Raw genomic sequence first — 25360 nt, 5'->3', positions numbered from 1 at the left:
CATGGGGCTCACGCTGTGGGCTTTCTCCAGGAAGTTGGAATTGGTCCTCACCACTGGGTCCTCGCCCCAAATCCTCAGACTCAGGTCACACAGTAGGGAAGCTCTACCAGCTTATCAAGGCTTAGATCACACTCTCCCAGTCTCACCCAGGGCCCCTTGCACAGGGATAAGCAACATAGCAAGTTAATCCAAACCACCGTCTTCCCAGAAATCTCCCTAGACCACCCTTGGTCCTGCTTTTTATTATTTCTAAAAGATATTTTTTTTCAGAACAGTTTCGTAAGGATCTTCCATATGAGTCATATCACATCTCTGTCCACGGCACATGTCATCGGTGGCATTTTCTCCTTGAACGCCATACTCTGAGGAGAGAGGTGTTTTAATTCTGTGCTGTCTTACTGGCACCATCTGACTTATTTATTTAAATGACATGAAGTGATACTAACATGCACGTGTGTCTAGACTGCAGCGTGACTGTGCTTAGAAGACAAACCTGCGATACTTGTATTCTCTTTGTAGACTCACCGCAAGCAAAGTCTTCAAATGCCCTGTCCCTGGAACATTCCTTGTTTACATTCATAGTAATTCCCTGGGAACACAAGGCTTCTATTTAGTCTCAGGAGAGAAGTCTACTCCTGTGCTGTTCCACTGTGATGTCTTTGAATAATTTATCAGCTACTTAACACTCATCAAATTTGGCTTTTTGTGTAGAAACGACCTGTAACAGTCTCTTACTCTCTATCTCAGAGTCTGAAGCAGTGTCATTTTAAATAAATGTGCTTCTCTCCAAACAAGAATTTACATGTTGGGGGGAAAAAATTCCGCGTATCCCACGACTGCCCTCTAGATGTTAAATACCCCTCACTTCTCTGTACTAAGCTGCGTGAACTTGAACTCACTGTCTCCCCTTGTGTGTTTCTGTTGGCATCATTCTTCCTCCTTCTTGTTCTACTCCAGGTGCTGGGGTTCCCCAGTTCCAACCAATTGCCCTGAATGGCCGAATTCAGGTTCTGAGCAATGGGTCCTTGTTGATCAAGCACGTCGTGGAGGAAGACAGCGGCTACTACCTGTGCAAGGTCAGCAACGATGTGGGTGCAGACGTCAGCAAGTCCATGTACCTCACGGTGAAAAGTAAGGAAGAAGAATGCTTTGTTTTACCTAAATAGGTCTTTTTGTGCTTAAATTTGCCATTGTCTCCGCACACATCTGTTTAAAACAAAACAAAACAAAACAAAATGTTGGTTGGCTACAGCTGAGGTTTGAGGTTTTGCTCGCCTGGGACACAACCGAAGAGGAGGGCAAAAATCCAGCCGGTTGCAATAGCCTGACCGTGTGCCTGGTGTCTGGGCCACATGCTCGTGTCCCTTGGGTTCCCTTGGCCATGCATACCTAGCAGGTGAGTGGGCCTCTGCCTTTAGGGCCCACATTTCTATTCTGCTGATTTTACTGTGGAAAAGCCTAGCGTATGGTCTTGTATGTGCTCTTTTCAGACGTCTGTTTCCACACATTTTATGATTTGCAAGCTGGCTTGTCCCTAGGTTTCCTTTTAGAGATCCTTATGAAATCAAGCAGCCGGAAACCTCATTACCAAAGACACACAACTACAAGACAGGAACATGTAACACCCTGTCTAGGGTCCATGTTGCTGACCCGTTTTATAGGGGAGGGCAACTTATAATGAGATTATTTTTCTACTTAGGTAAGTAAACCACCAAAGGAAGGACGTAAAATGGGCCAACTTTTGTAAAGTTGCTGCTTTTTAGCAAATGGTTGGGCGCCTAGTTTACAGCGAATTACTTATGTCTTTGTCCATTTGTGCAATTTTCTGTTAGATAAATTGTGATCTCTTCCAGATAAGGCTTTGATCAGCCTTTCTCTTTTTTATTTTAATTGTGTTCTCGGTAGGCTGGAAAAGACCTCTACCGTACCACTCATTAGAGGGATTGAATTTAAAAGTGAATCTCAGTGGGTCTTATGTATATGTGTGTGTGAGAGAGAGATATTTAAGCTGACTGCACAAATACTAGTATCCGCCCTATTTCACTCAGAATTTATTCTAGTCCGTTATTGCCAACGTAACGCTGAAAATATCAAGCTATTTATTTGCTATACTTTTATACCATGAAAAATTACAGTTTGAAACAGGGTTGCTTTAAAATATGTTTTGTAGATATCCAATACATAAATTTGATTCTAAATTTTATACTCTGGAGGAACTGATTTGCAAGAATCTGAAGACAAATTGTCATTTCATATAAATCCAAAGTTGAAAGGATAACTTAAAAAATTATAAATTGATGATATTTGAAGGAAACCCAAGAGCTGAAGACCAATGTTGGCCAGTATTGATCCATCTTTCCCCAATAAGAGAAATATATTTTTTAATTTGATTATATTTAATAGAATATGTTTGATTCTAAATTTGGTTATATTTTGCCACTTTGAAATATTTTAAAATTATAAAAATTCCACAAGTCTATATCTATGCTGTAATAGATACAGGGCCCTGTGAAGGATGTGAATAATTCATCCACGGACTTATGTTTTGGAAGAGGAGATAACAAGGAAGTATATAGAGCTTACTAATATTAATGCAAGATGGAGAGTAATATAATATGTGCCATAGTTGTACCTTTCAGAGGAGGATATAACTTTCATTTTGCGGGGACTAAGGAGCGTTTCATGGAGAAAAAGTCTTTTAAGTGGGTGGAATTTAAAAATACAAAAGCTGGTTTTCCCCAGATTTCCTCTCTACACACCTTTGATGCTCTTAGTGTGGGGCATGGGAGAGGACCACGGAGATGTCTTTCTGCCCTTAGCGACCTTTCTTTCTTGTGGGTTGATGGGGAATGGGTGTATACAACTGCCATCCAGTGGAATACACTGGAAAAGAGTTCCAAACACAAAGGCGCGCAGACGAGGGCGTGATTTACATTTGTGTGTAGGGCCAGCGACTGCACAGTGACAACACATGGATTTAAGTTCAGTCTTAGACGATGCAGTGGGTATCAACAGGTACAATCCTTGAGGGTGGATAGGGACGCTTGAGGAAGAGGGAACAGAGAGCAGAGACAAGAAATTAAAACTCCCAAGGCAGGAGGTAAACTCTGTCCGCGTGTTGTACCCTGTACATGGAGGGGGTTAGACAGGGAAACGTTTAAAGTGAGCAAATGTCAAACAGAAATGGTTCTTAGAGGTGGCCAAGTTTAGATTCTCTCAAACCATACAAACTATTAGCAGAGAGATGCTTTTAGGTAACAGCTAATTCTACCAGTTTTTAACAACCCTTGGTGGGTTTATAAATGTGTTCAGTTTCAAGTGTCTGGTATATTTAACCCTTTAAAATCATACTATTTGAATTCTGGAAAGTAAAAAGAATAATTTAAGAAAGCTATAGAAGCACAAAGACAGGAGATATACAACAAATAGAGGTGTTACTCAAATGATACCATTAAAAAAAAAAACAAACAGTAACAACAAACAGGGATAACTTCGCTTTTTCTGTGTGTATTTGTGTGACCAGACTACTTAGTGGATTAAAATGGACTTGTGGAGGCAGCACACAGCAATGCAAATCTGCTGCTTGGTATTATCTATTTTACCATGAAAATAGGGAGGAAGGGGGCGCCTGGGTGGCTCAGTCAGTTGAGCATCAGACTTTGGCTCAGGTCATGATGTCACGGTTTGTGAGTTCGAGCCCCGCGTCAGGCTCTCTGCTGTCAGCACAGAGCCTGCTTAGGAACCTCTGTCCCCCCTTTCTCTGCACTTCCCCTGCTCGCTCTCTCTCTCTCTCTCTTAAAGATAAATAAATAAACATTAAAAAAAAGGAAAGAAAATAGGAAGTTTGAGCACAGAGCACACCCTGGCTGACTTTATGCCCCTATGAATGGTAACATGTTTTATTGTTACTTCTGTAGAGGACAGAAGGGGAGCACTAAGCTGTAGACACACACCCACATGCACATGTGCACTTACAGTGTGTGCACAGCAAACCCAGATGCCTTCCAGGTAGAGGCAAGAAGAGAAAGAACCATCATCCCATTCTCTTTTATTTTAATCTCTTAACATGGCCCTAAAAATGGCATGCACCCACACCCATGTACACACACACACACACACACACACACACTGCGTTCCATACAAACACAGAAAAATCATCCCAAATGAACTAAAGCTACCTATTCAAACTGCAGCCAGGAGAGGAATGAGAGCATAACAGGGACACTACTGGCCAATCCCTGGGAAAACCATTGCATGGTATCACCAAAAAAAAAAAAAGGAACAAAGCGTCCTCCCCCTCTCCCCCAAACAGTTGATTCCAATATTTCACACACTAAAGAATTTCTCTGTATTGTTGGAATTGATTCCATAAAAGTGGTAACAAGTTTTCTTTGAGGTGGTAATCGCTATTTTGACAACCTTCAATCAGTTCTGTCCCTAAATGAAGACTGTCTTGGGGAAAAACAAGGAATCCTACATTCTGGGTCAAAATTAGGAAAGTCCTCAAAGCCTGTGTGCTGTGGACATGGAGGGCTGAAGTGTCATGTAATTAACAGGGAGCCCAGGGTAGGGTGAAGAGCACCCCCCCCCCCCGCCCCGAGGTTGCAGCCCAAACAATCTGGTCCTTCTGGTTCTCCACTTCTCATTAGTGATCTCAAATTGCTTTACTTCACACCTTTCCTGGGGAGGGGGGTTATGAAAATTAAATGGGATAATGTATGTGAAGATACACTGTAAATCACAAAGCACTCTATGCACGGATTTAGCACATACACATAGCAGGTGATCCTGCTGGTTAGAGAGAAAAAAACCGTAGATGCTGATGGTGCTGCACACTGGAATACTTCCAGAAAATCATTCTGAACAGGAAAATTAAAAGGTTGTAGGGTAGGAAGAGGAAGAGGAAACATGACTTCCAAGATCCAGGCGGGGGGTACTTTCACTGTCCCTGTGATGCTGACCCATGGGGGTGGTGCCTTTGGAAACTCTTATTCCTGACTCCAGCTGTTTATGAATCATCAATAAAATGTTTGGGGATTTCAAACCGAAAAAAAAATTGTTTGAGTAGAAAGGAAACTTCACGGCTTTAAATAAAAATTTTACGTACTCTCTCATTTTTATAATTCGTATTTTTAAAAAGTGGGCTGCAAATATTTCTAAATGTAATAGGACAGAACTTTCTGCCCGAACAAGCATTGTCAGGAAATTAAGGCGACTTCTTGGACAACTCTCCCAACAGCGCCGGTTGCCAGGGGCTCACTGGGGACGCGAGAACCGTGCGCTGCCTGAGCGAGCCTCTTGTCTGGGAAGTTCTTTCACTCGGGTGCTTTCAAAAACCACTACTGCACTAGCAGAGCAATTTGATGGTGAACCCCCACCACACACACACACACACACACACACACACACACACACACACACACGTGTTTTTGACATCAGACACATGGCGGCTGTGGGCAGAGATGAGGCAACCAAGCTTGGATGAACCATCAGGAACAGCGACCGGTGGGATAGGAAAATAACCCTTCAAATCCTTCAGGTTTGTTGGTCTTGCTGTTTCTGGAACAACATTATTCATTATTATCCCAATCATAGCTTAGCTTTTACCAAAACGCGTGCCCGGAATAGGGACCCGAAACATCAAATGTTGTTGAGGACTTCGGCAGAAAAGACAGAGGGACCGGGCTGTCCTTTCCATCAGACTCTACTTTCCAAACTTTCTGTTTGGCCTCTGGTGACAACGCTGCACCCTCGCCCCAGGCCCACGGGGGCGCTGCAGAGCGTCTCCATCCCCAGACCTTGTGCGAGCTGGGAGATCTGGTTGGTTGCCGTAAGAAAAGAGCTGCCCCAGACCTCTGGATCTCTCAAGGGGATGAGTCCTTGTCCCGAATGTTTCTCCCAGGTGCCAGAATCACGTCCTCCCCTCCCCACCTTCTGTCTCTGGGCCCGCATGCTCCCTGGAACTGATCTCTGCATGGATCTGAGGCCCCGAGGCACAAACAGCTCCTCTTCTGTCACTGCATGCAGGATGAAAGAACATCCCTTACCAAACAGGAGCAGGGTGCTGCCCGGAGAGGTGGTTGCTCTCCGGATCCAGTGATGCCACTGCCTCTCAGAGCCAACCTGGAGGATGTGGTGGGGCCTTGGTCCCCAAGCCTCCCTCAGGCTCAGCCCAGGCAGGTCCCTGGGTATCATGCACACATCTCTTTTTCCTCCAGGATTCGGGCACATAGGCCTTGCAGCTCATGTGCACTCACTGTCAGCTTTGGTCAGTCTCCTGGACCTTGGCCATGATATTTCTGGATAGACCTTGGTGATGTGATAGGATCTAGGCCACTCAAGTCCTGCCTTTGCTGGGGAGGATATGTTGGGGGTGGTGTTCAAGAATCTACCGCCATCTCCGAGAATCCGTATGTACCCCTGGGTAGTCCATTCAATTTCTGTGACTTCCTACCCTCACACTGTGTCCCCACCGATCTTTACCCTACACCTCGTTAGCTAAATAAAAATCCCCTCTAGTCTTTGCGATTGCTCTGTGAGACTTCTAAAAGAAGGAGCAGGGCCCCCAGCTGGCCCTCTGTGAGGCTGTGATGGCCTTAATAATTCCTATAAAATGTTTTCCAGGCCCCTCACAGTCACTTTGACAGGACACCCTTTCCTCTAAAAGCAAAATAAGGTTTGTTTTCAGGCTGCTTTGTTCTTAACAGAGCAAGAGAGGACAGTTTTGAATATATAGAATTACTAAATTATAATTTTTTTGTTTCCTAACGTGCCAAGATAGCTGAGTGGGTCCAATGCTGTTTTCCCTGATATTTTAATTCAGGAGCTTCTAAATTTTTTTTTTTAACATTTATTCACTTTTGAGAGACAGAGGCAGAGCATGAGCAGGGGAGGGGGAGAGAGAGTGAGACACAGAATCGTAAGCAGGCTCCAGGCTCCGAGCTGTTTGTCAGCACAGAGCTCGATGTGGGGCTCGAACTCACAAACTGCGAGATCATGACCTGAGCTGAAGTCAGATGCTCAACCGACTGAGCCACCCAGGTGCCCCTTAATTCAGGAGCTTCTAAATCACACTTTGACTCATGGGCCCCTGTAGGCAGATCCCATGAGGTTCTGGGACCCCTTGATATCAGGTGCAAACATGTGTGTTTTTTTTGCTGGGGGGAAACACTGTGGCCTTCGTGATTCCCTCAAAGGGATGCATGATGCACGAAGATCAAGAACCACTGTTCTGGAAAAATCACACCCTGGATGGCCTTGTGTATTTTCCTTGCAGTGTCTCTCGGAGTATTGGACTGGAAGCAGCCAAGCACACAATGAGAGGTTAGAAGGGGCTAAGGAGGAGTAAGCAGCCCTGAGTCAGGCAGCAGCCTGGGTTCTGTTGAAAACTAGGATTTTCTATTTCACTACCTTTGCTTCATGTCCACACTGTTACCGCGGCCTTACGCCACGTGTGACATAAATGAATCAAAGCGATGTAACTCTGTGGTTGCCAGTCAGGCTTGAAGCTCACACAGCCTGGGCTCCCTCTCTCCAAGCCTCTGTAGATTAGAGTCACAGAAAATACATCTCTCGTGGGATCCCTATAAGGCTGACATGACCCATCACTGAAGCACTCAGTAAAAATTCCTGACATGGTTGTTGCAGAGCAATGGCGGCTACTGTTGTGGTTGATGTTAGGGGTGTTATTTTAATTATCATCATCATTCCTGAATTACAGCTTATGACTCCCCCCAAACAAGCCACATTAGTGTCTGTTATAGAGTATGACGTGTCCCTGACTCAAAAACATCCAGGTAACACATTTTCATGACTGTAGAGTCCGCCAGCCCCCACTCCGATGTATTCTACATGTATGCACACACTCATATCCCTCACCCTTCCCTTTTCTGGTCCAGCTGTCAAAAGTATCTACACTTTTCATGGCAATGCCTGGGTGCAGGAGCAGAGGATGGGAAGGGGCATGGGAAAGTAAGAATGGAAAAGGGGGGGGCCACTTGTCAGCCAGTAGACGACGCTCCACGGCTGTAATTGCCAATGGTGGATGGCGGCTCCTTCCAGGGAGAGCGTCTTGTACTCCACATAAACAGTCGCATTTCACTTCTTAAATGAGCCTGGAATTCTACCAGCTGAAGATCCTTTGGGGTTAATAAGGAATTTGTAAAATGGGAAGACTAAATCACTGTAATTTGTTGCCAGCTCCAATTTCAGCCTCGTCTCTCAGTGTTAAGTGTTGAATTGTGTGCCCCCAAAATTCATATATTGAAGTCCTGACCCCTAGTATCTTAGAATGTGACCTTATTTGGAAATGGCGTCCTTGCAGATGAAATTAGTTAAAATGAGATTTTATTAGAGTAAGGTGGCCTTTAATCTAATATGACTGATGTCCTTATAAAAAGGGAAATTTTGGAACTAGTCATGAGGGCACAGGGTCATGTGAAGACAGAGACAGAGACAGGATAATGCTGCCACCAGCAAAGGGAAGCTGGAAGAGAAAAAGGATATTCCCCTAGAGTCTTCAGAGGGAGAACAATCCTACCAACACTTTGATTTCAGACTTGGGGCCTCCCGAGCTGTGATAGAATACATTTCTGTTGTTTTAGGCCACCCAGTTGGTGGTGCTTTGTTGTGGCAGGCCTGGAACATGAATGCACACAGTGATAACAGAGATCTTCTGTAGAGTCTTGTGTTTGAGAGAAGCACACTATAACTACATCACCTGCTCCAGCAGGTAAATCCTAATGTGTCTAAACCCATGGATATGAACTCTAGTCTGAAGAAACCACGAGAAGCCTATTCCCTTTGGACATAATTGGTTTAAAGATGGGCATGAGACCCAGTTTGGGCCAACAAAATGTAAGAAGAGACCTTCTGGAAAAGATTTCCTTATTCTTAATAGGCAACTGTGCCAGAGATGCTCATCTCTTTTGATTCTTGGCCCCGCCTGGAGGTGACACCTTGATCCGTGGCAGCCATTTTGGTATTGTTCCCAGGATACAACCAATACCTAGAAGAAGGTAGCATTAAGAAAAGAGGAAAAGTGGAGTTTTACCCCTACTGTACTGCATCTTGAATCCTCTGAACTCATAGTTGTAGAAGACTAATTACTTGGTTGCCTTTCTGTCTAAACCAATGTGGGTCAAGGCCTTCTTGTTTGCAACTGGAGACATCCCAGCACAATAGGTAAGGAGACAGCATCCTCAGAACTTCCTGGGACTTGATTCAGCCATGCTGCCCTCCTCAGCAGTCGGGCTGAAATAAACACCTCTGAGGGACTGGGGAGTTTTATTTGAGTTGAGGAACTATTATAGGGACTCATAAAGCCTGATGCTTTGGGTCGGGGTAGAACAGGTCAGAGGGAAGAATGGCAATGGAGGGTCAAGGACAGCATGCAGGTCTGGGGAACATCTGGTGTCCCCAGAGCAGGGAGGCCAGTGCCTGGTGGAGGGAGACTGAGAAAAACAAACAGGATTTTTAAAAATGTTTCTCAGGATGGTACTCTTCCGAGGCGAGGCGAGTGTATTTTTCTCTTTTATTTAGTTGCTTCCTCTTCCTCCTCCTTCTGTGTAGAGGCTCCCTTCTACCCAGCAGCTGAGAAGTTATGTCTTGCCTCTTTGGGGTAATCTCAGCTCTTTCGGGGTTTCTTGGTTCATTAAGATCCTTCTTCCCCCATGGCCTTCTGTGGGTGTTGGCATCAGTCTTCTGAGTCCTCAGTTAGCTGTCACCCTCCACGCCGGCACCCACTGAGACGCCTTTATTCCCATCTGGCCCTGGGCCATGGGGTCGCTGCCTAGCTGCCCCCTTAGGTCCTCTGGCTGCCCCTTGTCCTTTCTGCCCACTCGTCTGGTCGGCAGTATTCACTGGGCTCCTGCTAGCCTCCAGGACTGTTCTAGACACTGCACATTGGATGAACAAGACACAACTAGTTTACATCTCCATGGAGAGAATGACATGTGCATCGGTATTTAGCATAAAGCCTGGCAGAGAACAGAATGAAGGAAATGGGTTGTGTGTGTGCTTGGAGAGAACATTCCAGATGATGGAGTAGCAAGTGCAAAGGCTCGAGGTAGAAATTGGTTATGTTTGCAGAGCAGCAAGGAGACCATGTGCTTGGAGTACAAGGTACATGGCGGGGCCAAGAGACCTGGGCAGGGGCTGGACCCACAGTCAAACTTTGAACTTTATTTCAATGATGATGAGACACCATTGGAGGATTTGAGCGGAGGAAAAGTATCATGACAATAATATTCTCATTCTGACACCCACACTCAAAATTCTATATTACATCTGACTTATGGGAGGAGCGCAGAGAGGCAGGAGAGCCAGCCAGAAGAGCAGGTGGCAGTCTTGTGACAGTCCCAGGAGACTGGGGGTTTGCGTCTGTCTCTGGGTCTCAGGGGTTCTGCTTCCCATGGCCTGTAGTTAGAAAGGCCACCTTTTAGAAACCCAGAGAGATCCCTCCGGCCCCCATGCTGAGCTGGTGGAGCCCAGAGCTCCTTGATGGGACCGTCCCCAGTGGCCAGCTCCTTCAGCTCCACCACCACTCATTTTCCTAGTGCGCTAATCTCTGCAATCCTTCTAGCAATGTGGCTTTAATTTCTGGTTTGCTATGCTGATAAGAAGAGGCAGTTCTCCCGGCGTCCACTTGGCCTTTCCTATCATAATAGCCCTCACTCAGCAGTTTGAGAACCATGTGGGCATTCTGCCAGTTACCAAGTGACACATTCTGGAACGGGGGAAATAACCACAGGATGGGTTTGAAGATTCATTGGGTCCACTGGAAACCAGGACCTATGCCAGAATGTATTGTCCCCTGACCTATAGAAGCCCCTGACTGGGGGACCAGGGTAGTGTTTTGGTTCTCCAAGAATTAGAGTCAGGTCAGGGTTACCACCCCCATACTTGATGGGTCATTTTTCTCTGGCCGCTTTTAAGATTTTCTTTCTCTTGGGATTTCAGAGTTTGACCGTAATGTACCTATATGTCGTCTCCTTTGTACTTATGTTGGTTTGGATGGAGGAGCTGGTAGGATCTTTAAACCTGAGAAGTTTTCAACCATTAGTTCTTCACATGATTTTGTTGTCATCGTTTTATTCTCTCTTAGGTCTCATTCTAGGACACATCTGCTAGTCTATTGGATACGGCCCCAGGACTAAGGCTTCTGATACTTCTGACACATGTTTCTTCAGTCTTTTCCCTCTGTCATCAAATTGCCTATTTTAAATCTATTTTTATCATTACTGACACTTTCTCCAGCGTCTCCAGTGTGCATTAAGCTCATGCACTGAAGTTTTCATTTTAGTTAGTGTACTCTTCAGTTCAAGGATTTTATTTGGTTCCTTTTTTATATTCTCTATTTTTTTGCTCAATTTCCAATCTGTCTACTCATTATGCACATGTATTAAGTTACAGCATCAGCCATATTTACAACAGCTGCTCCAATCCTTGTTTGCTATTTGCAACATCTGAGTGCTTTTATGGTCAGTTTCTATTGATGGCTTCTGTTTCATAGAGAACACATTTTACCTGTGATTTTACATGTCTGGAAGTTTTTAAAAATCATGTACTTGATAAGTGATACATTGAAGAGACTCTGGATTCTGTTATGTTCCTCCAAAGATTGACTTTTTTCCTAGCTGGCTTTCAGCCAGCTGGAGTTAAACTCCAAGGTCTCTCTCTCCCTTGCAGTGGGCAGCAGCTGAAACCTTGATCAGCCTCTAGTTGATGCTTTTCCCCTGAGCCCACTGTGAGCTTCTGCACTCTTCAGTAGTCATCCACGATTTGGGCTCATGTGAAAATGGTGGAACTTACACTCTCTGTGACTCCCTTCTCTCTAGGGTGTCCCCCTAATGTTCTCACTGCTCCTCCAGACCTTAAGTGTGCCCTCTGATAGATGGAGTAATTGGCCTCTACAGCTAATTCATACTCCAATCTAGAGAAGTGTCCAGTAAATTCACAGATCTCACCCACTGAGGGTTTATCCTTTAAGGGAAGATACTATTTTAGCTCAGCTAATTCAGTTTCTGCTTGCTTTCAGTGCCTGAATACTCTCTCTGTCTCCCTTCCTCCCTCCCTCTCTGTCTATACACACACACATATATACAAATACATGCATATATACATACATACCCAAAATACAAAATCTAGATGTTATAGTTATAGGAGGAAAGGTTAGTCTATCCGAACTCTGCCAGTACTGCAAGTCTGAAACATTTAATTTTATTTTATAGTGTTTTGATATATAGTTTAATTTTTTTATGTAGCTAAATATAACAACTTCCCAATGTTTCCCCCCCCCCATTTTGTACCCTGATTAAAGTTATTATCAACCCAAGGGATATTAATAGTCTATATTAAATATATAATATATAAACTTCTTTAATTTCTATAAACATACAGATTTCTATACTTGCCATTAACTTTGTACTACTTAAGAAAGACATTGTGATGTAGATTGTAAGAGTGAATATATTTTCTGCAAATGGTTAGTCAGTTGTCCTAACGTTATTTGCTGAACATCTTGTCCTGTCCTTACTTTTTGAAATAGAAATTTCATTTTAGGAAAAGATATTTAAGAAAATGGCGTCTCAAGTCAAACTTTCCAGCCAACAGCATACATGACATAAGGAAAAATGCATAACTTGGACTTCATAGAAATTAAAACATTGCATGCATCAAGAAATGAAAAGACAGTTGAAGAATGGGGGGAAATATGTGTAAATCCTATATCTGTTAGGGTACTTGTGCCTAGAACACTTATAAGTCAACAATAAAACACAGCTAAACCAATTAAAAGTAGATAAGGATTTTTGAAAAGACATTTATCTAAAGACGGTATACAAGTGGCCAATAAGTACATAAAAAGGTGTTCGATATCATAGTTCAGTTAGGGAAATGCAAATTAAAACCCCAATCACATATCACTTCATACCCATTAGGTTGGCTTAAAAGGAAAAAAAGCAAAGTCCATCGTCAAGGACATGGAGAAATTGAAACATCATGTATTGTTGGTGAGACTGTGAAATGATGCAGCCACTTTGCACAATGGTTTAGCAGTTCCTCTAAAATTTAAACATGGGAGTTACATATGACCCAGTAATTTCACTCCTAATCATATACCCAAGATAATGAAGACCTATGTATACACAGAAACTTGTACATAATGCAACTATTCATGATAGCTAAATGTGGAAACAATCCAAACTGTCCATCAACTGGCAAATGGATACTCCAAATGCAGTATGTCCTGAAGAGTACCATTCAGCTACACAAACGAAGTAGGAATACATTCTACAACATGGATGTACCTTGAAGACATTCTGCTAAGTTAAAGGAGCCCAGACACAAATACATTACTGTGTATCATGTGGTCCCTTTTATATGAAATATCCAGAACAGGCAAATCCACAAAGACAGAAAGTAGATTAGTGGTGACCGAGGGCTGGGAATGTGGAGCAAAGGTGACGGAGTGAAAATGGGTAGAAGGTTTCCTTTGGGGGTGATAAAAATGTTCTAGAATGTTCTAGAATTAGTGGTGAATTTTGCAGAACCCTATATATATATATATATATATATATATATATATATATATATACTAAAAATCACTGAACTGTACAAAACTATACACTTTAAAAAATGAATTTCAGGGCACCTGGGTAGCTCAGTCAGTTAAGCATTGACTCTTTATTTTGGCTTAGATCATGATCTCACAGTTCTGAGATCAAGCTCCCGCATCAGGCTCTGTTGCTGATAGCAGAATAGCATGAAGCCTGCTTAGGATTTTGTCTTTCCCTCTTTCTCTGCCCCTCCCCTGCTCACTCACTCTCTCTGTCTCTCTGTCTGTCTCTCTCTTTCGGAAATAAATAAACATTAAAACAAACGTGAACTTCATGGTATGTGATTTATACCTCAATAAAGGTATCAGTTTTTATTTTTTATTTTTTATTTTTTTTTCACGTTTATTTATTTTTGGGACAGAGAGAGACAGAGCATGAACGGGGGAGGAGCAGAGAGAGAGGGAGACACAGAATCGGAAACAGGCTCCAGGCTCTGAGCCATCAGCCCAGAGCCCGACGCGGGGCTCGAACTCACGGACCGCGAGATCGTGACTGGCTGAAGTCGGACGCTAACCGACTGCGCCACCCAGGCGCCCTATTTTTTAATTTTTTATAAAAAAAATTTTTAATGTTTATTTATTTTGAGACAGAGAGAGACAGAGGATGAACGGGGGAGGGGCAGAGAGAGAGGGAGACACAGAATCTGAAACAGGCTCCAGGCTCTGAGCTGTCAGCACAGAGCCCAACGCGGGGCTCCAACTCACGGACTGTGAGACCATGACCTGAGCCGAAGTCGGACGCTTAACCGACCAAGCCACCCATGTGCCCCAAGGTATCAGTTTTTTAAAAATCCCAAAATACCTAGCAACTTCTGTTGAGCCTGTGTAATAGTTGTTAAGAGTCTGGGTTTTGAAATCAGACAATCTGGTTTCAAATCGCATTTCTACTACTTTTGTTTAAGTTTATTTATTTATTTTGAGAAAGAGAAAGAGTGGGGGGTGCAGAGAGAGGGAGAGAGAGAGAATCCCAAGCAGACTCCACGCTGTCAGTGCAGAGCCCAACACCAGGATCAAACTCACGAACTACAAGATCATGACCTGAGCCAAAATCAAGAGCCGATGCTTAACCCACTGAGCCACCCAAGTGCCCCTTAGTTCTACTACGTCTTACTTATGTAGACTTGAGCAAGTTCCCCAACCTTTCCAAGCCCCATCTTCCTTATCTATAATGGAGATAATTGTGTATACTGCCTAGAGCTGTGGGCATTAACTGATAGAATATTCTGGCAGTAGAGTGTCTACAAAAGTGTGAGATAGCCTCTTAATTAGTGCAAGCTGTTGAGCTTATAGCCTACATGCTCATGGATACATGGAACTTTTAAGGCCCACACCCACATTGTGTGCTTAAATAATCGAATCTTTGTAATATGATAAAGGTATGATGGCATAAGTGTGGCCTCTCTCTGACCCCTCCACTTCCAGCCCTTCCCTCCACAGTTACTTGGAATTATCTTTGTTCTGCTCTCGTGTTTATCCTTCCAAATAAACTTTGGTCTCTTCCAGAAGCAATTATTGGGGGGGGGGTGGAGATTAAACTTTAATTTATAGAACAGAATGGGGTGGAGAACCCGCAACTCTACAGTATGGAGTCCTCACAAGAAGAAACATGACACTTCCTTCCAGGCTCTGCAGTTAGTTGTAAGCCTCTCACTAGAGATGCACATTTTTTCCCATTTGAGACGCAGACATATTTCATTGTTTTTTTCCCACAGAAATCTGAAGTCCATATGCTATTTTAAATACATATTTTGCCTTCCCCTTTTATTTTTACAAAGCCCACATTCCTAATAATTTTGTATTATTATGGGACTCCATGTGTGAATATTTCTGCAGCATTAACAGTTTCAGGGTGAGATGGTGAGTGCATGTAGATCAGTTTTGACAGCCGTTGCTTAGGTCTTTCATTAATTTAACAACCATTTGCTGAGTTGCGTGCCAGGGTGTCAGGGTGTCAGGCAAGCATCTGAGCTGAATTCCCACACTTCTGCACTCCCGCCTCCTTTCTGCCAATGCCCTTCAGCCAGAGCCTACCAGCCACACTGGTAGTGTAACGTGTTGGGTTTATGGTTGACTCGAGGGAGAACGGACACCACGGGGTGCTGGTGGGAGGCTGTCTCCATAAGAAGGTGTCAGAAAGGATGTATTATATACTTGGGCCTGTGTTAGGTGATTTGTGCAAAGGGTCAAGGACGCAATGCTTGGCTCTAGATTGGATACTATTGGGAGTGGGGGCAATTCTATGATCCGGTGTCTTAATGAATCCTAAGGGAGGAAGGACAGAGCCAGGCCAACGCTTAGTAAACGTGTGGCAGCCACTCATTAGTCAAGATGGTGGATATTTAGCCATGTAGTGGTTTATTTGGACAACAGTCATGCTGTTGTCTGTGTTCAGACATGATGGAGAGGGCTTGTTTTGTCTCGATCCATCTCAGCCAGAGTGGTCTGGTCTGATGTCGGTATTTTGTGAAACTGTCAAGGAGAGAATACCAAGGCCCACCTGGGAGTTCCCAGCCAGCTCCTGGACACCAGGGGCTACTTTCCTCTTCCTCCTTTCTCTTAATCACTGCTGTCACCTCATTGGTTTTAATGTAATTCATCTTGAAAAGGATGCAGAAGACAATGGACAGTTTTGTTTAGGCACGACTAAAGAAAAGCAGCTACAGATAAATGTCCTCAAGGGCCACGGACCAGTTTCTTTTTTGCAAGCTCAGCTGTACAAGCTCAGGAGTCATCCAGTCTTCCATGGGCCTCTTGAACAGGCACGTGGAAATAAGCTTACAGAAAGGTGAGGCTTGGAGATTCCCCTCTGATAATTTATCGTATGTAGAGGATGCTCCCTTTTCTCTTGGGGACACCAGGTTTGACCCTCTGCAGGGACAATCTGAACTACTCATGTTAGGGTACATCCAAAGACAACATCCCCGGAGAGGAGTTGCTGATGAACGTTTGTAATGCAATGGTAGGTCATGGCAGGATGCCCATGGCCACCAGGGCAGTGACTAGCATCTGTTTTCTGCAGTTCCAGCTATGGCTGCAGCAGAAACAGAGACGAGTTGACAGTGGGCCTTTGAATATACTGTTTCCCCACCTATGCATTTAAATCCCCATGCCCTCAGCCAGTTGATTCTAGCACCTCAAGCTAGGTATCCACATGTGTGCATTTAGCCGTTGACTTTAAGGCCCATCGTGGAGGAGTACAGCCCATATACACATAGGCCGAAAAGAACCTCTTCATTGGAAGAGGTCACTTGAGTTTTAGCACATTCTGGGCCCCTGAGCGTGACTGTAATGGTCAGTGTTTTATATTATACATCAAAGGACTGTACATGATTTTATAAGCATGGGAGAAGCATTGGTGGAGAATGGCTGTCTCAATACTCTTGTTCTCTGTAAAGAGAACTTTAAGATGAATGGTATTCATCTGATTCTGATTTTAGTCTTCTCTCTAGGGAAATGGGGAGAACCCATAACTTGGGGCCCAGAGGCACCACTTCCTGCTGATGTGACCGGTTTCTCAATGCTGGGAGGTCCTGTGGGATCTGGTCCATACTCAGTACTCATCTTGTTCCCTGCCTCATACTTAGCTTCTGTATTTGCTCGGAGCGGAGTCTTAACTGAGTAGGGAAGAAGTTGTGTGAGTTCCAGGAGAAGGCACAGCCAGTGCAAATGCCCTGAGCAGGAGACAACTTGATGTGTCCCCTCAGTGGTGCTGCTGGTAGAAATAACAGAATTCAGGGCACCTATGTGGCTCAGTGGGTTAAGCATCTGACTCTTGATTTCAGAGCAGGTCGTGATCTCACAGTTCACAAGTTTGAGCCCGTATCCAGCTCTGCATTGACAGCACAGAGCCTGTTGAGGATTCTCTCTCCCTGTCTCTCTGCCCCTCCCCTGCTCATGTTCTCCTTCTGTCTCTCTCTGGGAAAATGAATAATAAAATAAATAAACATTTCTTAAAAAAGGATAATTTAAAAAAAAAAGAAAGAACAGAGTTCAAGAAGAGGGGACAAAGTCTTTACGGGGCAGCAGGGAGGTGGGTTGCAGTTTGGGTGAGCAGCACAACCTTTTTGTTTCTTCTCCTAGTGGGTACATCTGTATGTGTCACCTTGTCCTTTAAAAAAATGAAAGCATGGGGGCGCCTGGGTGGTTCAGTCCATTAAGCGTCTGACTCTAGATCTCAGCTCAGGTCATTATCTTACAGTTCTTGAGATTGAGCCCCGCGTTGGGTTCTGCACTGACAGCATGGAGTCTGCTTGGGATTCTCTCTCTCCCTCTTTCCCTCCCTCCCCCATGTGCATGCATGTGCATGCACTTCTCTCTCTTTCTCTCGAAATAAATAAACGCACTTAGGAAAAATGAAAGCACACAATGTTTGTTGGTTTGATTTGCCTTTTCAGTTAATAGAATAGCCTAGTTGTCTCTCTGGATAAATACACATACCTCCTGCTCATTCCTTTCTTTTTTAAAATATAATTTATTGTCAAACTGGTTTCCATACAACACCCAGTGCTCATCCCAACAAGTGCCCTCCTCCATGCCCATCACCACTTTCCCCTCTGCCCACCCCCCATCAACCCTCAGTTTGTTCTCAGTCCTTAAGAGCCTCCTTCCAATGGCAACTCATGGGGCACCAGGTGCCTTGGCATCACTTTGGAACCCATTTCTTACTGGACATATAGCATGGAAACAACTTCATGGGTTCATTTCCTTTGAGAATAACCTACTCTGAGCCTTAAGTCGTAGATTCTCACCCCTACTTGCAGCAGGAAGTGTGCAGGATGGAAGGAGGAGGAGAGCTGAGGCCAGATCGTAAAAGACCCTGAGGAGGGAGTTTCAGACTGTATATTTTTGGGTTTTCATTCCTTCTGTACATTTTGTATACTGTTGAGTACTACTAAAGAATGGTATCTTTCCCCAGAGATGCAACACAAATGCCCCACTTTCTGTGGCTCGTTTATAGATTTGATACAGAATGGGCCCTTACTGGCAAGTGGAAACAGAGTCGAGGCAGGAAGTGCCTCACAATTCTGAGTCCACAGCCATTCGTCCTGGATGGGAGAGAGGAGAGAAAAGCAGTTTTACGTAAAGCCTTCAATAGGCACCAAGGGGAGGGCACATCCCTCTGTGAAGAGAATGAGGAGAAAGGGGCCTCCTCTGACCTTAAGTTGCGTTAGTAAGGACAAAATACCCTGCTTGTTGTCACTGTTATCACACACCGCACTGCCAGCTCTGTCACCTTGGCCGTGTGCTGAAGGCAGGAGAAAGGCATGGGAATGTGCGTGACCATTAAGACAATTGTTGTTTCCTGTGTGGTCTCCGGGATGAGTTGCTGACACTTCCTGTGAACGTCACTTTGTCATGTGCCGCTGGGAAGTCATTTCTGCAGCTGTAAAAACTGGGAGCAAAATAATTACCCCACAGGTTGTGTTACCGTGTTGGTATTATCTAAGTGAGCCCCTTCTGTTCATGCAGTTCTGTCCCCTCAGGACAGGCAGGGGCCAGGCACTGAATTTGGCATTTGTGTGTGTTTGTGTGTGTGTGTGTATATAACATATATATACACACACATACATATGTGTGTGTGTGTGTGACATATATATGGGGGGAGAAATACACACATACAACAATTATCTTTGTTTTCTTCTCTCTCTTATGCCTTTATCATAGGACATAAGAGGTATTGAGTTTATATCATAGTATTTCATTTACAGGACAGCAAAGAGAAGAATGAACATCCTCCAGGGACTTTGCATCCTCTTTTCAGGGAGGGATTAGTGTTTTTGGTCTTCCACAGGATAGTTGCATCATGTTAGGTGGAAATATGACCTTACTATCACTTTTATTCAGAGGTGAAGTGTGGTTTAAGGAAATATGGGTGGCTGCCATTGACAAGCGGTAGACTTTGAAGATTAATGTTACATGTCAACTTGGCTGGGCCATGGTGCCCCAATGTGTGGTCAAATGCCAGTCTAGATGTGGCTGTGAAGGTATTTTGTAGACATGACTGACACTTGAATCAGTGGTCTTTGAGTAGAGCAGATTCCCCTCCATAATGTGGGTGGGCCTCACCCAATCAGTTGAAAACCTTTAGAGGAAAAGACGGAGTTCCCTGTAGGAAGAAGGGATTCTGCCTCCAGGCTACCTTCAGACTTGAGCTACAACATCAACTGTCCTCTGGGCCTCCAGCCTGCCCTGCAGATCCTGGACTGTTGTGTGAGCCTGCTCCTAACATCAATCTGTCTATCCATGTATCCGTCCCATCGGTTGTTTCTCTGCAGGACCCTGACTGATACAGACCTGGGAGCAGGAGGGTTGGCTGCTCAGGAAGGATGGCATTTCCACACACGTGGCTTGCCATGCTCACAACATAAACATCTCCCTCCACAGAACCATATGCTTTAACGTGCCATGGGGATTCCACCTTGTTTACTAAGAGTTGGAACTGAGAATGTTCTCTCTATAAATACTCAGGGTCTGCCTCTGCCTTTTAATTTGGGAATACCCAGTTTTAAAAACTCAAGTCGGAAATATCTAGTGGATACCTACTGTCTTCGTTCTCTCTCGCTGCCATGACAAATTGCCAAAAACTTAGCAACTTAAAAAAAATACCCGTTTATTCTCTCAGGGTTTGCAGGTTTAGAAATCTGGTGGGCTTGGCTGGCTTCTCTGCTTTGTCTCTCGCGGAGCCAGAGTCAAGGTGTGTGGAGGTTGCATTGCTTTCTGGAGGCTCTAAGGCAGAAACTGCGTCCCCACTCATTCGGGGTCTTGGCAGACTTCCCCTCCAAGTGGCTGTAGACCAGGGGGTCCTTGTTTCTGTGCTGGCTGTCGCTTGGGGTCAACCTTAGCCCCTAGAAGCCTCTTTTTGTTCCTTACATATAACCACTTGATCTCAAAACTGGCAAGTACAGGTTGAGTGCTTTTATACTTCAAAACTCTCTGACTCTCCTTCTGCCCCATTTCTCCTGCCTCTTCTACAGCTGAATCTAATTAACTGATGCTTATCCTTTCCTCTTCCACCTTTTCTTAATGTTTATTTATTTTGGGGAGAGAGAGGGAGAGAGGGAGCACACACGAGTGGGAAAGGGGCAGAGAAAGAGGGAGACAGAGGATCCAAAGGGACCTCTGCACAGACAGCAGAGAGCCCGATGTGGGGCTTGCACTCAAGAACCGTGAGATCATGACCTGAGCCGAAGTCAGACATTCAACCAGTTAAGCCACCCGGGTGCCCATCCTCTTCCACTTTCAAGGGCCAGGGCCTATGTGACTATGCTGGGACCACCCACATAATTCAGAATTCTTCCTATTTTAAGATCATCTGATTAGCAATCTTAATTACACCTGCAAAGTCACTTTTTCCCTGAAAGGTAACATACTCATGCCCCAGAGACTAGGGTGTGCACCTTTCTGGGGCACTATTATTCTGCCTATTGTACCTGCTGTGAATTAGGGCAATGAATGTCCCTGCCCTCACAGCCCTGACCAGCGCATTGGAGAAAAGAGCCATATGCTAATGACATATCTGTCCTCACACCACACTAGACCAAAAGGGTGAGGCTCAGAGTAGCACCTAAATCGCACAGCAGTAATGGAGCAAAGCGGTCTGAGTTCACTGCTACCTGATCCATAAACCCAGCACACTGCAACACATGACAGCAGTGCTCAGTGATTGAATGAATGGAGGCATAGAAGGGAATATGGACCCAGAAAGCTAAATCTATTGGAATTATCTCTTCAATGTGATTTAACATCTTTTATTGACGTGTCCATTCCTTAATTGTATGTTGAAAATGCACTCCATGCTGCATTCTGTGCAGGGCCCTACAGGTGTGATGGTGAATAAACCAGATGAACACATGTGTAGTTAACCACGAGGCTAGTGGTGTGAGAGAAATGCACTAAACGCTCTGGCACCACTTAGCAAATGTCACACGCGAGATACATGAGGAGACTCCGAGGAAACTGGTTTTTAAATGGAAAGCCAAAAACCAGAGACAGTGTGTCCTAGGCTGCCTTCCAGAGGAGACAGACTCCAAGGCGGGGGTTTGGGGGCAGGAAGCCGGTTGGGGACTGCTTGGGATCGGCACCTATTAGCACCCACGTAGGAGAGAGTCCAGGAGGTAGCAGGGGCAGAGGGAGATACTGGGGTGTGGGTGCAAGCAGGGCGTGGGCTGATGCTACAGAGGGCTCGGAGGCTGAGCTGGTCCTCCAGAGTTGTCTAGAGCTGGGGCTGGAGGCCTGGGGTTCATGCCAGTTACCTTAATCCTTGTGTTAAGTTGCAGTGTGCCTCAGATTCCTTGGGGGTAGATAATGATATATGCCCTCAGTGATTAGAAAAGCTCACAATTGCAATAATCAAATACAATTAATACTGCCAGCTGTACATATTATAATCACGAGCATGCTGGAAAGTCTGGTCTTGATGGGGGGATGTAGAGGTATAACGAGTCAGTTTTCATTTTCTCCCATCATGATGGTCTTCAACTGGGTTCTGTTGAAGCTACTGTAACAACTTCTTGGACACGTCTCAGAGCTTTCTACCTACTCCTTCGTGTAGTAGGAGTCAGACTTAAGCTGTGACATTCCACACTCCCCCTGGCTAGAGGTTCTGGTCTTTTATTCTGGGGGTTATAGGAGGAGATAGTGAGAGTCAAAGGGGCCCTTATTATCTTAGCTATGGATATTTCTCTAATACTTGATGACTGTCAAAGCCTATAGCCTATATTGTAACGCCATTCTCTGACACCAACGGGGTGTCCTACGATTCAATTCAATTCTGTCGCTAACTACCTACAGTTAGTGTCTGATCCCAGAAATGAAAGGACTCGGTACCTCAGAACTGTTCTAACTTCTGACATTAAGTGGAGTCTCCAGGCCACCTACTTCTGTATGGCCAGCTACAAATTAGGGGTTTCCCAAGACCCTATCAGTTTAAGCGTTCTCTAGAATGACTCAAAGAACTCGTGAAAGCACTATGCCTAAAAATTGTTGTTTTATTGAAAAGGATATGAACGAACAGCCAGGTGAATGGGTACATGGGCGAGATCTGGAGTCATCCTGGGTGCAGGAGTGTCTGTCTCTGTAAGAGTTGAAGCAGGTTGCCGTCCCAGTACATTGATGTGTTCAAAACCAGCAAATTCTCCACGTCTTAGTATTCAGAGTTTTTATAAAAGTTTCACTGCTGAGGTATGATTGATTACATCATGATGGGACTCAATTTCTAGCTCCCTACCTTCCACCAAGGTCAGGGGTGAGACTATGATTTCCAACCTTTAATCACATGCTTTGGCCTTCTGGCATGGCCAGCCCCTACTTCACGCTACCTGAGAGCCCACCATGGATCACCTCATTAACATAAACTCAGGTATGGCAGAAAGGGGTAGAAAGTAGTAATTGGGGAGTCTGAATTTCATTCTCCACTGTTTTGGCACTCCCAACATCTATGGGTTCCTCTTATAGCCTCCTTCGCTTGGATTTGGGTGGGGGGGCAAGTGATTCAAGCCATAGCACTCTCTCATGTCTCGGTACAATTGCCTCTTCCATCTCTGTGCCCCCCAATTTTGTTTTCTGCACTAGGAAAGAATGGGTACTGGATTAATGGTTATAAGTAGCAAGGCTTAGGAAGTCCTAAGTGGAAATCTGGTCCTGGTATTCTTTAGGAAATTTAAGGACAGGGCACTTTGATTCTTAACCTTGAGTCATAGAAACCAAATCTGAGGCCATAGCAACATGCCTTCTTAGCACCCACTTATATCTTCTAGCTGGTCCCTTTAAGTAAAATACTTTCTTTTTTTCTGATTGTAATAAGTACCCTTGTCCCCAGATCTTTTAAAAATGGAATAATAAGTAAAAAGGTAGAAAAATCTTCCCTGATCCCAACATTCACATGGGGTGTTTTAAAGGAGACCTCATAGAAGTATTTTTCTTTTTCCTGCCCAAGAAAAGTACATCTGAAAAGTATGAAAGAGGCAAAAGAGTCAAACAATAGCATCTCACTTGTTGATGACAAAACAGATATGGGACAGGGCTGCTCATATCTCTGGGCAAAGAACTTCCTAACTTGAGCCGAGAATTCAACAGACTTACCCAGGCAATCCTGTGCATCACTGGGCTCCTGACGGCTTTTGTGCCTTACCAAGGCATGGACCTGTCATGCATGCCTCACTGCCCAAAGGTGGACATTCGTTTCTGTCGCTTTGTAACCAATTATCCCAGACTTAGTGTCTTGGAACAGCACATCTATCATCTCCCAATGTCCATGGGTCAGGAGGCCAGGCATCACTTACCTAAGCCTTCTTCAGTGTCTCTGAAGGCTGCAATCAAGGCGTGAGCTGAGGTCTCATCTGAAGGCTCACCTAGGGAAGGCCTTGCTTCCAAGTTCGTGTAGTTGGTGTCAGGATTCATTCCTCCAAAGCTGTTGGACTGAAGACCTTACCTCCTTTGTGGCTATTGGTCAGAGGCTGCCCTACATTCTTTGCAATGGGGATATCTCCACCACGGTTGATTGCTTTACCAAAACACGCAAGGTGAGGAGGCAATAGACAGTCACAAGATGGAAGTTAGAATCTCATGGGGCCTGTGCACAGGAGCAACGTCCCATGAAATTTGCCACGTCTGTTGGTTACACTCACAGGTACTGCCCACACTCAAGATGGAGGGCTTCCATGGGGGCATGAGTACCAGGGCCAGAATCACCGGGGGCCATCACAGAATCTGCCCACCACAGGTGCATGTTTCTTAGGGCTGCCAGCTCCCAAGAAAAGGCAGAGGAGAGGACAACTTACTTTTTACAATTTTTTTCATGTTTATTTATTTATTTTGAGAGAAAGGGAAAGAAAAAACACACATGCGTGTGCACAAGCTGGGGAAGAGAGCAGAGAGAGGGACAGAGAGAATCCCAAGCAGGCTTTGCCCTGTCAGTACAGAGCCCGACGCAGAGCATGGTCTTGTGAACCGTGAGATCATGACCTGAGCCGAGATCAAGAGTTGGACACTTAACCAACTGAGCCACCCAGACACCTCAGAACAACTTACTCTTTTTTTTAATGTTTTATTATTTATTTTTGAGAGAGAGACAGAGAGAGAGAGACAGAGACAGAGTGCAAGCAGGGGAGGGGCAGAGAGAGAGGGAGAGAGAATCCAAAGCAGGCTCCAGGCTCCGGGGCTCTAACCCATGAACCACAAGATCATGACCTGAGCCGAAGTTGGCCGCTTAACCGACTGAGCCACCCAGGCACCCCTGGGACAGCTTACTCTTGAAACACCTGCCCAGTTCTACCTACATCCTGTCAATATTTTTCTGCCATTCAGTATTCTTCTGCTATATGCTTTGTGGTGGCCTTCACTCTCCATCACATGCTAGTCCTGTGTCTGTTCAGACCTGTCTTTGGCAGCCAGTTATGCCTTATCATTTCCAAGCTGCATAAACAAAATGGCATCCTGCATATACTGCACTGATTAACAAAGAGAATATAGGCACCGTGTTCCAGAACCAGGATGCGGGAGCCCAGAAATATGCCACAAAGCCTGCACTGTTTTTCAGGGTGTGGCAAGACAGAGATCGAGCTGGATCTCGGTGGCCTCCGCAGCCCCTGAACTGGTGTGATGAACAGGGCAGGGCTGGGAAGGAGGAGGTCTTGGGGACGCTGGGCCAGGTAACACACGCTCACAGCCCCTCCCTCACTCGTTGGCCATTCAAGTCTTGGATGTGCCAACGTAGCCCTCCACTGAAGCTGTGCTTAATTACTTCCG

The 25360-nt window shown here is 44.9% G+C and overlaps 1 protein-coding gene across 1 annotated transcript in view; it reads left to right on the top strand.

Annotated features, from left to right (window-relative positions):
• The window catches only part of DSCAM (DS cell adhesion molecule), a 279020-nt gene that overhangs the window by 71106 nt on the left and 182554 nt on the right, over positions 1–25360 (top strand). The window contains exon 7 of the mRNA XM_032594599.1: positions 958–1131. Coding sequence (XP_032450490.1) covers positions 958–1131 — 174 coding nt within the window. The remainder of the gene's footprint in view (positions 1–957; positions 1132–25360) is intronic.

The sequence above is a fragment of the Lynx canadensis genome, chromosome C2, assembly GCF_007474595.2.
Source record: "Lynx canadensis isolate LIC74 chromosome C2, mLynCan4.pri.v2, whole genome shotgun sequence".
Taxonomy (NCBI): domain Eukaryota; kingdom Metazoa; phylum Chordata; class Mammalia; order Carnivora; family Felidae; genus Lynx; species Lynx canadensis.
This window is presented reverse-complemented; position numbering and strand designations above follow the sequence as displayed.